Here is a 14,225-nt window from a genome sequence, read left to right on the forward strand (position 1 = left end):
ACATCTTTGCACTTAGGTAAATTAAACATTTCAAAAGTGCATAAGTGATTTTCACAAATGTCTAAATGATTTAGGAGCCCAAGTTTTCAAAAATGTCAATTTACTAGACAATATTTTGATTTATTATGAAATAATTAAAATTGACTAACAGCTGTGAAAAAATAAAGTGCAATTTGTTGTAACATTTACTGGCTTTTCAAACTGTTTATCCACTTATTAGGTAATTCAATAATTTTTTAATGATTAGTGCAAATTAATGACTTTCCATTTTTTTTATCGTTATTCATTGAAATGCTTTACAAAAATTCATGGAAGTCTCCTAAACTCCTTGTGAAATAGGTAACTATTCGCTCATTTTACCAATGACTCTGCTCATTTTACCAATGCATACACTGAGATAGATTTAGAGAAAATAGCTTATCCAAGATCCCACAGAAAGCTAGTAGCAGAGCTTAGGAAGTACTAAAACACTTGCCACTCTAGTAGCAAACTACATTTAAAAAACGGTTTACTGACAATGCTTAGATGCCTGTTTTATTTAAGTAATGTATTCATGTAATAAAAACAATACTCTTAACCCCATATAAATCTGTTTTCTGAATCATATGGTATTCAATAAGCAATGCATCAAGGTGATTTAATTTTCTTAAAATTTTAAGGCCCCTCTACACATTACATTTATGCTGTGTTAATGTGTTATTCATGGCATAAATGGCAAAAGTGCCACATATGCACCCAATTTAATAAAATGGCAAAGCAGCCATAAAAATCTTCTATGTATAATGTAGAACATTTTTCTAGCTAGTTTGTATGGAGCCTTAAATCGAGCATATGGCATGTCTGGGGCCGCTCCAGGGCCAGGGTCAACAATCACCTGATTGCTGACCCTGGCTCTGGGACAGCCCCAGGTTATTCTGGACTATGGGCATCTGGCTTTCAACTTGTTGGTGCAAAGCAAGCCCAGGATCACAGTCCTGGGTTCCCCCCTGCACTGGCAAATAGAAAGGGTGCAACTGGGATACAATACTTGATTCCAAAATTGTGCCTCCTGCCAGACATGTGGGGTATGAAAAGAGGCAAGACTATTGGAGTTAGGGATCAGATCCCATGGTGCCTTTAAATGAACATATGTCTTAACAACAGGGCCCTAAGCAAGATTTAATATTTAACATAACAAATACAACCTGGGTGCAACTCCAATGACTTCAAAGGAATTACACTAAGGGTAGATTTGGCTCAATTTATGGAAACTGAAAATAATTAGAACCATTTAGTTTTCACCTAAAAGAACATAGATGGAAGCGCATATATCACCATATATAAGATGGAAGTGCATCTTATACACCTACGGGAAGTTCCAATGAAACATTTATGACATTTGTCCATTATTTCAACCATTAAGAAACATTAAACATATTGTATTTTGCTACTTAAAATAACTACATTGCATCAAATGACAGCACTTTGTGAGAGTTCTCTATATTACAGATTTTAACATACCATCAATGTGTGGCATTGTGACAGTCAACTTGATGAGATTTGTATAGTCAGGATCTTCTGGGCCAGTATAGCGCAGCTTGGCAGAAAATGGTTCTGCTCCAACTACTCCTGAGATACGAGGCTGGCAAAGACCTAATGCAAAACAGAAAGCAACTCAGTTTGATATCCAGAGGAAACAATGTTTTACTCTGCCTCAGACTAATCTTAGAAGATTCTATTTCACTGTACACACTTTTGAAGCTAGAAAAAATTTCTGGAACAACAAGCAACTTGTTGGTAGAGTTCTGCATTAACTTCAGATTTGGACAGGAATTGTTGCTACACAGAATTCAAGAGGACAACAGTATGACTTGGTCAGTTAGATCAAATTCACAGAACTGAGCTCCTAAATTTCATGCACATACATTAAACATATATTTGCCTGCACCACAGTGCTTGCAAATCCAGACACGATGTAAACAAACACACAAATATAAGTATCCATTTCATATAAACAATTTCTTGTTTGCCCATGCAAGTGTACACAATAGCTCCAACAAAATTCTTGAGTAGTCATTTATTGAAAATTTGCTCTGTGCACTGGAGGTTAAAAAAAAAAGGTCAAACCTCATTTCAGAACTTTCTTTGGTGGCACATTTTTACTTTTTTTTGAAAAAAGATTCAATTTTTGTTTTAAGAAATGCTGCTAGTGTTATACTTGGTCTTCAAAGTTGTTGAATACATCACTAAAATATAGTACATTAGGAGGAAGTAAAAACAGATTGCTTATGCTAAAATGGTTTTGGCAACCATACTGGTAAAGAAGACTTAAGTAAGTTTGTTTAAACTTAAAACTATAATGCATATATTCCTTGCCTATTTATTTTATTGTTTATAAATTAAAGAAAACTGAAATTCAAATATTTGGGATTAAAGCAACAAATGTTTTCTTTATCATCAATCCATGAAGGAACTGCCCTTGACAATACAAAACACTTACTTATGGGCTTGATTCACCCCTGGGTTATGTTGGAATAATTATGGGTACACAAACATTGGCTGTGAAAACTTATTTTGATAGAGATTTCTAAAATGCAAGGTGTCAACTCAAAATCTGCTAAAAATAAAGAGCTGGCCAGCAAAAGTAGGCAGAAATAACTGAGGAGTGAGTGTAAGGAGGGCACCTTAGAGTATTCAATGTGGTGCAATGCAGTGCCATGTACAGATCCTAGTTCAGGCAGTTGGCAAAGCAGGGAAGCACTTTAGGGTGTGTACAGAAGTGCTCTGTGCACATTTTATAGCATTGTAATTTAGAGCTCTTTGTATAACGCTATAAACAAGTTGACAGAAGTGCAGAGTTTGGATGGAGGGGGAGGGCTCTGAGTCTCCCTGAATTCTCCAGGCTGGGTGGCAGGGGGTGCTCTACAGCCTTTTGGGGTTTTTCTATTGTCCAGAAATTTGACCAACGTACAGAAGTTATTTAAAGTGTTGTAGGTTGCCAAAGTGCTGCAAAATACAGAGCTTCAAATTTAATACCTAATTTAACAAGGGTTAATTTAAAGCACTGTACCCATTTTAAAGTGCTGTAAAGCCATGCACTTCTGTTAAGTAACAGCAATAAAGCACTTCTAATGGCAGAAAAAGCAACTTCTGTACACACTCTTAGAGACTATGTTAATACAGTGCTCTATCTTGCCTATCAGCCAGAGTTAATTGGCTCAGCTCTAACATAATGCAATTATACTCATGCAGATGAGTGTGGGCGTTTGGTTCCTGGGACTAGTAGCAGTGTTGCACTTTGTGCCACAGCTACTTGTAGCCAGGGAATGCCCATGCCATGTGCGTTTTGGCATGCAGCCAGTTCCCCCACAGATAGTAGGGGAGCCTGGGACCAGCACTGTGCTGGCCCCAGCAGCCTTACCTGGGGTCCTGGAAGCCTGGCTGGCAGCTATAGCTTTTCAGTGATGAGTGCTGCCCATGCATATGCTGCTCCACTTTTTTTCCGCAGATTTTTTTTGACCTCTGGATATCCCGTGGGTTAAAAAAATCCATGGGGAATGAAAATGGAGCAACACATGCACAGGCAGCACAGTCTTGCAGAACGGAGAACACCTGATTGTGCGGTATGTGGTTCTGCAGATATATTTGCGGTGCCATGTGCTGCATGGCCACGCTCGTCTGGACGTGCCCATCCAGGGCTTGCTCAGGTATGTCTCTGCAGGCCTGTATTATATACCATGTCAAGTTATCCTCAGCCAGACTCTCCCTTGGTACTGCATGCTTCTTTTTACCACAGGGGAAGCTGCATTGAGTGCAAAGTCACACAGGGAAGTGTCCATACTGTCTCACATATGACAGACCCCCTAATAAAACATGAACTTTGTTTTTGGAAGACTGAATGTAGGAAAAAAAGTCCTGAATCATGGCCAGTGGTGATACAGAATAAGTCCTCCTGGGAACAGAGTTTCCCAGAACTGTAGCATCCCAGGAGACAGTCTGGATGAAGCAGCAGGAACTTCCTGGTTCTCTATATTTTAAATTGTAACATATCATTCCTGGTAGCAGAAAATTCCTATTGCCTCACCCAGACTGTGTCCTGGGATGCCACCTTCCAGGACACTGCTTCCAGGAGAACTTACTCTTATCTTACAAAAGGTTAGGCCTCAGACCCTTGCAAGGGCAGTAGAAAGAATATTAATTCTTTACTGTAAGTAGTCCTTTATATAATTACCTTTAAATAAAGTGTTGCTTCCACATCACAAACCATATTAAGAGACTACCAGCAGTTCACTTGCTACTTCAGGCATAAACTACAATGCTCAGTCAAGAAGTAAGGCTGTGAGAATGTTAACACAGGACTCCACCCTTTCAGCTTGTTGAGCTAGATGCAAGTTGCAGTCATTTTGACAACTAAATGGCATGCACAGTATTTCCAGGTGTGCTACATTTTCCAGTAAAGAAAACAGCAACCCTGCTTAGTACAGACAAGGTTCTTTGAGTAAATCCAATATCTTTTATTAGACCAACTCAATTAGTTGGAAAAATTCTTGGTAGCAAGCTTTTGGCACAAATACCCTTCCTCAGACTGAGTAAGCATCTGCAGATGGTCTGTGCTCCTCCTGGATGGAGTGGTAAAGCAGCCAGAGGCCAGTATGTATGCAAGAAAGCCAGTCAGTTAAAATGTAAATTGAGGTAGTCAGTAGGTGAGAGACAGGTGGGGGTGGGGGGAAGGGGGAATGAATGCAACTGTAGTCAATGGATGAGACACAGGAGTGGGGAGGGTGGGGTGGGGAAAGGGAATGAGAACAGCTAGTAAATAGTGGAGGATTTACCTGGGGAGTCAGATGTTAGGCAGGTTATAATGTGTCATAAATCCAATGTCTATATTTTGTCCATGATTTTATGTATCCAGTAGACTGATGAAATGAAGTTCATAGGTTCGTCTGTGAAAGGTATTTTGTAAATTCCATTTGAGGATTAGAACTGAGAGACTGGAGAGAGAGTGGTTTTCTTGTGAGAAGTGTGCCCCTACAAGTAATTGCGTATTTTTGTTTTTGTTATGTTTTCAGTGTGCGTTCATTCTGGTATACAGTTGTTGTTTGGTTTCTCCTACATATTTACCATCAGGGCATTTGGTGCACTGGATGAGATATACAGGCAGTCTTCGACTTATGTTTCGAATTACAATGTTTCACACTTACAACGTTTATAAATTGACACCCTGTTTCAACTTTCTGGTGTAAGTTTGAACTTTAAAATGCTTGATCCAATGTGATGCCATGCCAGTGAACAAGTTCGCTGTGTCACCCATCTGTTCAAACTTCCTTGGACACTTTCTTTAAGAAAGCAGATAAGATTCCAGAAAAACCTGCAGCCAAGACTCCTGAGAAGACTCCAGCCAACAACCCTTCAAAAAGTCCAACCAAGAGCCTTTCAGAAAGTCCAGCAACGTCACCTCAAAGAAGTCCTTCCAAATCAATGATTGCTATTTACAATATAAATACATTAACGTACTGCTCTACAATTGATCGAGTACAAAATTCTGGGGTATTTTTGGTGAAAATAGGGTATTGGGCCTTGGTACAGGACCACATACCCCACTTATAACATTGTTTCTTATGAGAAAATTGGTTCTGAGTTACGTTTTGACTTAAGATGCAGTGTTCAGGAACCAATTTTGTCATAAGTCCAAGGACTGCCTGTATTACATTTCAGGAGGTGCAGGTGTAAGATCCAGGAATGCTGATGGCTCTGTTGTAGGATGTAGTAATTGTGGAGGTGGTGGAGATGTGTTGGCAGGTTTTACATTTCTTGTCCCACATTTGGTGTGCTTTGGGCTGTAGGAAGTTTGCTTCTGGTGATGAGGTTAGAGAGGTCTGGTGCTTGTTTGAAGGCTAGGATGGGTGGATCCGGAAAGATCTCTTTGATAATTGGGTCTCCTTCTAGTATGGGTTGCAACTGTTTGAAGATTATCCCTACAGGTTCCAGGGAGGAATGGTATGTCATAACCAGTGGTGTGAGATTCATGGGGGTTTTTCTTCTGTACTGCGGCAACTCTTCATGTGGTATCTGGGTGGCTCTTTCAAAAGTATGATCTCTCTCTTTGGAGGAGTGTCCTTGTCAAGTGAAAGCTTGCTAAGAAGAATTTTTCCAACTACTTGGGTTGGTCTAATAAAAGATACCTCATTTACCCAAAGAACCTTGTCTGCATATGTCCTTTGACCAACACGGCTACAACCTACACCCCTGCTTAATTCATGGAGTCCAGTTTGAAGGGGCTGATTCTGGAGAAAAAGGTGTGTTCTATACATGAAAATATAGTAAAAGAAAACAAGCAAACAGAAGTGTTGCTAATTCAGCTCTCTAAATCCTGAATCCAGTAGAAATTAGAATATTTTCCTTAAAAATGTAGTTGGGATTAGCCAAGCCCTTGAAATTAAAATGAGAAATCTAGCATGGAAGGGATAATTTACTTTCTTGTCTTGGAAATGGGATATTACAAAGAATAAAAAAGTTACTGTAGCAGCAAAGAGAGGTCCGGTGACACAAAGAACTGGTATTATCTATACTAGGCTTAAAAAAGTGCAGTGCTTTGGAATTTTGTCCTCATTGCCTGATATGCCTTCATTTTCTAACTGGCACATTAACTCAAACACATCTCTGCTTTATAAGCGGAACATAAAATTTTCAAATTTTAAATTATACAAGCATGGTATGTGCTGTAGAAGAACCTTTTACGCTTCTTTATATTGCAGATAAAACCTGAAAGGATTTTGCCTTTCTCTCACTTTGCTCCCTTTTTAAAAGGTATTTTTCCTTTCTTTCTTTCTTTCTTTCTTTCTTTCTTTCTTTCTTTCTTTCTTTCTTTCTTTCTTTCTTTCTTTCTTTCTTTCTTTCTTTCTTTCTTTCTTTCTTTCTTTCTTTCTTTCTTTCTTTCTTTCTTTCTTTCTTTCTTTCTTTCTTTCTTTCTTTCTTTCTTTTGCTTTTGCATTAGAAGTCCCGGCTTTGTAGATTCTGGAAACACAATAATATTATGGGCACAGACAGAAGTGCAGCTCCCAGCTGTAACTCAGAATAATTTTTGCAAAGGGTTCTGAGTTACAATGTTACCCCAGACCAAACAGAAGTTCACTGTTGGTTCCAGGGAAGAGGGGAATCTAGATGCAGCTGGAGCCTGCCTCCAGGTTCCCATAGCAATGTCCAGGCTCTCTGCCAGTGCTTACTATTTTCAGAATGGGAGGGGGGAAGGCAGCAGAGCAAGTTTGTTCATGGGGCTCCCCAGCTGGTGCTGAAGGGTGGGGTGAGTGAATTGGAGCCGCCCCACCTTGGGGGAGAGGGGGCTGCAATATACCTATCCCACCCTCCAAGGGGGGCTGAGAACCCCCCAGACTGAACTCCCTCTGCTCCCTTTCCCCCCTCCCATGCAATGAGGGGTCAGATTTTCATTCAATCACCCATTTTAGAAGCTGTTTGCAGCCGTGCATTTGTGTTTGATCACAGCTATAAACTTCTTTCTGTGGCCAGATCAGGCAAAAACTGTCGTTTCTGTCTGCCCTCTATGTTTCTCCAATCAGTTAACCAGGTATCACCTGCATGGAATGTACATTTATTTCAGAATACATTCTGCCAGTTTTGCTACAGATTATGGATACATTACCCTCATCCATGCTTATTGCTACAATAGGGCTCATGAGCTCCAGGCCTTCATTTCCATCTGAATTCACAGCACGGGCTGCACATTGGACCCGGGACCCCGCTTGGAAGTAAATGGAGTCCAGTGTGATTAACTTGGATGAAGTGAAGAAAGTATCAAAATCAACTTCTCTCATGGGGCTGGTTACACCATCAGAGCCAGTGGGTGCGCTAACCAGCCATCGGTAATGAGTCAGGGTGTTGTTGATATTTTCGCTCACACATATCGAACCTGTCTTGTCATAATCTGCATATTTAGGATTGCAAGCCTGTGGAAAGTCAGACATGTTGCATTTCATGATAAAGAAAACTCCAAGCAGTGAGAAGATAAGGAAACTCAGGCAAGACTGAACTCACCCATAGCTCTTCCCGCAGTGGAGGAAAAGCACCACAATAAAAGTTTAAAGTAAAGATAGAAAGCTAATTGACACTGAGAGCTAAAATCATGAAACAGCAAAGAAGAATTTCAGAGCTAAGCAAATACATAAAAAATAGCTTTGTTCTTAAAAAAAAAAATCTTTAGCAACTTATTTTACTGGCTCCCTACTGTTGTACTTGTGCTTCTAAGCTTGCATGTTTTAATTTACAATTATTCATACTTGGACAAATTCAGACCTGATTTATACAGGTAAAACTGTAGGAAATCAACAAAGTGGAGTAGCCTTGGACATTTTTTTTAAATGCATGCCTCATGTCACCCATAAGTATTCTTGCCCCTCACATGCTCTCATCCAGGTTATTGGCAAAATCCCCACTGAATTTAATGATGCAGGATGAAGACGTAATTGAGTCTTGGGCACACTTTGCACAAGGTCCTTAAAATAAGTGCTGAAGAATTTGGCATAGAACATGGAATTGGGTGAGTGAAGCATGTCGTTCTGCAACTTTTCTTTCCTCAAAAGTTGATTTGGATTCCCCACAGGTTAGAGCAGCCTATGTCCTATCCTATTTAAAAGGAATTGCTAACAGCCATGTTAAAGCATCTTTTGTGGGAGAAGGGGTTGAAGTACAAACCAAGAAACTGGCCTTGAATTGTTATAAACAAGAAATGAAGATGTACATGAAACTTTGGTGTTGGATGACTTTTGAATATTTTGGGAGCAGAACTTTCTAACAACTTTAGTGCTTTTCATAAAAATTGGGAGAAATCCCTTGTTTACCTACTGTTAAAGTTGAAGGAAAAGCTTTTTTTGAGTATATGCATAATTAAACTGTTCACAATGCTTATCTACACATCCTGTGCAAAGGAAAAATACAGTATCACGCACTATACTGGCTCTTTTGTTGATGAGACCGCTGCAATTTAGTCTCTGTTTTTTCCAGGTTAGGCCCAAGGAGGCATTATGCTTTACCAGTGTAGATGTGTATTTCTCCTATACTTTCAGTGGTGACATTGGGAGCCCCTGAAGGTGCATTCTACATTGCCCTGAAGATCCATCCAGCTCTCCTTTTTGTTTCAATGCAAAGCACTCTGATGCCTCTAGAGATGTATCCATTGGGCACAGACAGAAAAGCAGCTCCCTGTTGCAACCCATAGCACTTTGCAGGAATCGCTATGAGTTGCAATGATCCCCTGGACCCAAAAGAAGTTCACTGTTGGGGGTTCAGTGTCCCAGAGTTGTCCGGGAGTTGTGGATTACAGCTGCTTGCTGCGAGTCTGCAGCTCAGTCTCTGTATCAATGCCACTCCTCCCTCCCAGCACAGACACTGTTTCAGAATGGATGAGGGGAAAGGGAGCAGAGACAGCTTGTTCTTGGGGTTCCCCAGTTGACACTGCAGGGTGGGGTGGGGGGACTGAAGCCCCCTAAGGTGGGGGGGGGCTCCAATCCACCCATTCCACCCTCCACAGCTGGATGAAAGAACCCCAGACCAAACACCTCCTGCTCCCTCTACCCCACTCCCATTCTAAAAAGAGCAACAGGCTGGGAACTTCGCAGGCACAAGTTACAGAAGGCGCTCCATTCTGGAGTGTGTTCATGCAATGAGGGCTCATATTTTCATTGGATCAGGCCCTTTTGAAGTGGTCTGTAGCCATACACTTCTGTTTGGTCACAGCTGTAGAGTGCTTTCTGGGGCCAGATCAGGTGAAAATTGTCAATTCTGTCTGTGCTCAATTCTTATCCAAAAAATAACAGCTGCATAAAAGTTTTTTTCCTCCAATGGCCTCGAGGTTAGGGCACTGCTCAGTATATACAAGATCTGAGTTCTAAGCCAACAGAGTAGCATCAATGGAAGAGAGAAGGGACTTGCCTACAGTATATAGGGTGATCTTAAAAAGAAGAAAAATCACCAATCATGAGTATGACCACTCCACCCTCTTGCGGAATCTGGATGTAAGCGGTAAAGAAAAAGTGAGATTTTTACAGAAAAAGTGAGATTTCAGGAGAGATTTCAGTGGAGAAAGTAAAAGCCAAAAAGTTAGGCTCCTTTTTCTGTGGGGACCATGACTCTCTGTCTTTCTCAAAAGGTGGAGGACTGAAACGAGTGCCAGGGTCATAACACCCCAGCCTAATATCTGTCCAGGCTCCTCTTGAAGATCCCCAGGGTAGGAGAGAGCACCACCTCCCTTGGGAGTCCATTTCAGAGCCTGGCAGCCCTAGCTGTAAAGTAATGTCTCCTGATGTCCAGCCTGAGTCAACAGTGACTCCAAGATCCCTTTCTGCCACCGTGTTGGCAAGAAGGGTGTTCCCCAGCCTATAGGTGTGTTGCAGGTTCCTTCTTCCTAGATGCAGTACCCTGCACTTGTCTGCATTGAATTCCATCCTATTCTCATTCTCCCACCTCTGTAACCTGTCTAGATCTAGCTGGGTTCTGTCCCTCCCCTCCAGCGTGTCCACCTCGCCCCACATCTTGGTGTTGTCAGCAAATCTGGACAGCCTGTTTTCCACACACACATCCAGATTGCCGATAAAGATGTTGAACAGTACAGGCCACTGGACCAAGCCCTGAGGGACTCCACTGCCCACATCCCTCCAGTCTGTAGTTGCCATTTAGACATCTTTGCAACAAACAGGATTTTGTCTTTAGCCATTTATTTCCTACTTTATACAGGCAAAACTATTTGAAAAAGGCATTTTTATTTAAAAACAGCCCTTCACGAATTTCCTCACAGAGGACAGAATTCCTTTGTGTGTTTGAACTAATTCATATGCAGGTTTTGCTTCCATTTCTCATCTAGATACTCACTGTGATACAGACAACAGGATAGCCAGCCACCGGATTAATTCTTTCTTTGGTTCTGGAAGTATCATCATATATCAAAAGGGATACAACTTGAGGGATTGAGGGGAAGGTAACATCTGCCATGCTGTTCGTTTCTTCAATGTATACAATGGCCTTAGTTGTCTGGCAATTAAAATATATAAATGACTTTTAGTAGAAATTTGCAAAGAACACGGATATTCATATTTAAGGAGGAGTAGTTATTTTAAAACTGGACCGAAAGTTTCAGAAAAAATACTCCACGGTGATAAAGAAGAATGCAGAGGCCAGTACTGTAGCAAGGGAGAGGTGAGTGGGGTGACCACCCTGGGCGCCGAAGCAAAGGGGCACCAACAAGCGAGTTGCAAGTTGATATTTTGTTATAAATATTTCGAAAAATTTTGACTGATGTGGCCGATAATGTCACCAATAAATGCATGTGGCCAGCTTGGCAGCTTGGACAGCAGCGTCTGGCTGGTGAGTCTGTTGTGGGGGTGAAGGGACACGGGGAGGGAAGAGGCATGGGGGGGCCTCCCAGTGAGGGAGGAGGGTGGCTGGGACTGGGATATGTGCTGCCCAGCTGGGGCAGGGCACAGTACAGAGCCACAAGTGGATCACTGGGGGAGAGGGGAGAGCTCCTGCCACTGTGTGCACCCTGGACAAGTATGGGGAGGGTGTGTGCCCCCAGATCTGTGCATGGGGTGAAGGTGGGGTTTCCCTGGGCACCAAACTTTCTTGCTGTGGCACTGGCAGAGGCACATTTGCATTTCTGAGATAGTTGATGGCATTAGGACTTCTAGTTCGTGTTTCATGGCATGCATGATCTACACAAGCATATTGGAAGAACTGTAATCTCTATTACATGTTGACACTTCAAGTGCCTGATGGATCTATGATATCTGTAATTGTTAATGACGGCTATGCCAGGAGTTAGGCATAAGTTACTATTCACAGAGTTATACTGATTAAGTTCTTAAACACAATAAAAGATTTTACATGATTTAGGTCATGAATAGGCAAAATCATATTAGGAAAAAAATATTAGTGTTAAATAGCAATAGAATATATTGCTCAGTAACAAGACTATTCCATTGTTGGTTTTTAAGCCACCAGTATAGTAATAGGAGAACTTACAGTATGAGCTAACATTTAATATAAGTGTTGGCATAGCATTTCCACAAGCTAGCAGCACTGATGTTACATTTTGTTGACAGTTAACGTCTCCTAGAACAGTTTTAATATGAAGAATTCATGTGGAAGGAAATATAGCAGGTATTTATTTTATATATATTCTCAGGGTCCCTGTGGCTGTTTGAGCTCTGATGCCATGGAAATAAATTATTTTGGAAGGGATTAGAATACATCTTTAGATTTTGCAGTATTGGCTTTAATGCTATCCCTGACTATGCAAATATATAAATCTGTCTGTCATATTTTAATACAAGTGTCGGTTTGCATTATTTACCTGTATCTCTGCCACCATGTTCTCATCAGGCTTCAGATGAATAGTGAAGGCTTCTCTCATTTCTCTAACTCCATCAAAAAGAATTTCAATGTTCACAAAGTGCTGCGTTTCACCTTCCTTGAATTCAATTTCTAAAAAAAAAAATAAAAAGCCCAATAAGACCATAAAGAATAAACCTGCAGTTCATGAGAGTCAGACTGCATTCTTAGGTATCTCTCTCTCTCTTCTGCCATCACAGAGAACTATAACTTTTAATACTTGCCTTGTGAATTACATATTTTCACATAAGCTGTACAAATTAGTTTATGTTATTCAAACATAACAAAGAAAAATTACTAATGAGATTGTATACTTATTGCATAGGTACATAGTAAATGGATTAAGAACAGGCTGTCTGTCAGCTTTTAAAAGAGTAGTTGAATATGGCGAATCTTTATTATATACAGGAGGTTTTAATGGGTTCTGTAAATCCTCACATTATTTAACATTTTTCTAAATGGTCTGGGATGAAATAAAAAAAAATCATTGCTGATAAAATCTGAAAATGATATAAAGCAGAATGGAACAGAACAACAGAAAAAGAATAATTAACCTATAGGTTTAATTGGTTTACTTGGTCAGCTGGGACTATTCAAACAAAATGCACTGTAATATAGCCAAATGCAAAGTTACCCATCTATGGAATAAGATCTACTGAGTGCATGACTGTATGCTGGAAAGCAGTAACTGTGACAAGAAATTAGGGATCATACTGGAAAAAGAATTCAAGTTTTCAGGCCAGGCTGAATCATTGCAATTCTTGGATGTGGTATACATAGGGAAGTAGTGAGTAAGATTGGGGTAGTGATCGTACCTGTACAGAACTGGTAAGATCAAGAGTAAAATATTTGATATGCTTCTGGTGTCTAAATTTAAAAAAAAGGATGGGAAAATTAGAGAGGGTGTAGAAAAGACACCCCCCCCACCCAAAAAAAAGATAAAGAGATAGAAAAAGCTTTACAGTAAGAAATGTTAATAGCTCAATCTATTAAGTTTAAAAATAATCTTAATTAGGGTATAACTGTCTTCACAGGGGAAAAATACTGGGCACATCTACATGAGACATTTACTGTGGAGTTGCCTAATTACTCTGCAGTAAAGTCTCAGTGTCTACACGTGTGGCCCTATTAGGTTGCAGGAAACTAATAAAAGCTGCCATAGTTTAGTACTTGTCAACCCAAGTACTTACCTATGGCAGCATTATTTAGTCCCCTGCAATTCAAGTGTAGACTCTGATGGGGCTTGCTGAGGCTGAGGCAAACTACTAAAGGAAGAAGTGGATTCACCATTTCTTGATGTTTGCAAATGAAGAGTGTATGCTCTTCTAGACGATATATTTATCTGAATACAAGCTCCCATGCTGCATACAGGGATAACCTGGTGATGTTTAATGGCTTATAATATACAGGAGGTTGGACTAGATGATCTAATGATCCCCTTTGGCCTTAAACACTAAGAAAGTATGTCTCTGTGGTGTGAGGTCAGCAGGGCCTTGCTGAGAGATGTCATACTAGCTTTGCCTGGGTCAGATCCCAGACTGGATGCAGGGCAGCTGTGTTATGTGTGGCACTGCGTAGGGGTCAATAAGTTCTGCTAAGAAGCCAACGAAGCCTATTAGACTTCATGCATTTCTGCACTAGCATAGTTATACCACTTCTGATCCAGGAGAACTCTAGAGTTGCACCACAGGGAAGGAAGGAGTAAGGAAAGCCAACTCCAAAGCCATCCTTCTAAGCAAATGCTTGGAGCATGGTCTTGACATTACGGACACTGTTTTCAGACAGTGACAAATACAAGACTACCTGCAAACAATCTTGCCCTAAGTACTAGTACCTCCTCAACTATGTCA

General features: G+C 40.6%; 1 protein-coding gene across 1 annotated transcript in view; it reads right to left on the minus strand.

Annotated features, from left to right (window-relative positions):
- Window positions 1-14,225, minus strand: part of FREM2 (FRAS1 related extracellular matrix 2) — a 211,593-nt gene that overhangs the window by 25,277 nt on the left and 172,091 nt on the right. Inside the window, exons 12-15 of the mRNA XM_014604798.3 lie at window positions 12,338-12,468; window positions 10,858-11,016; window positions 7,637-7,940; window positions 1,501-1,632 (exon numbers count right to left, since the gene is read on the minus strand). Coding sequence (XP_014460284.2) covers window positions 1,501-1,632; window positions 7,637-7,940; window positions 10,858-11,016; window positions 12,338-12,468 — 726 coding nt within the window. The remainder of the gene's footprint in view (window positions 1-1,500; window positions 1,633-7,636; window positions 7,941-10,857; window positions 11,017-12,337; window positions 12,469-14,225) is intronic.

This window comes from Alligator mississippiensis, chromosome 1, assembly GCF_030867095.1.
Source record: "Alligator mississippiensis isolate rAllMis1 chromosome 1, rAllMis1, whole genome shotgun sequence".
Taxonomy (NCBI): Eukaryota; Metazoa; Chordata; order Crocodylia; family Alligatoridae; genus Alligator; species Alligator mississippiensis.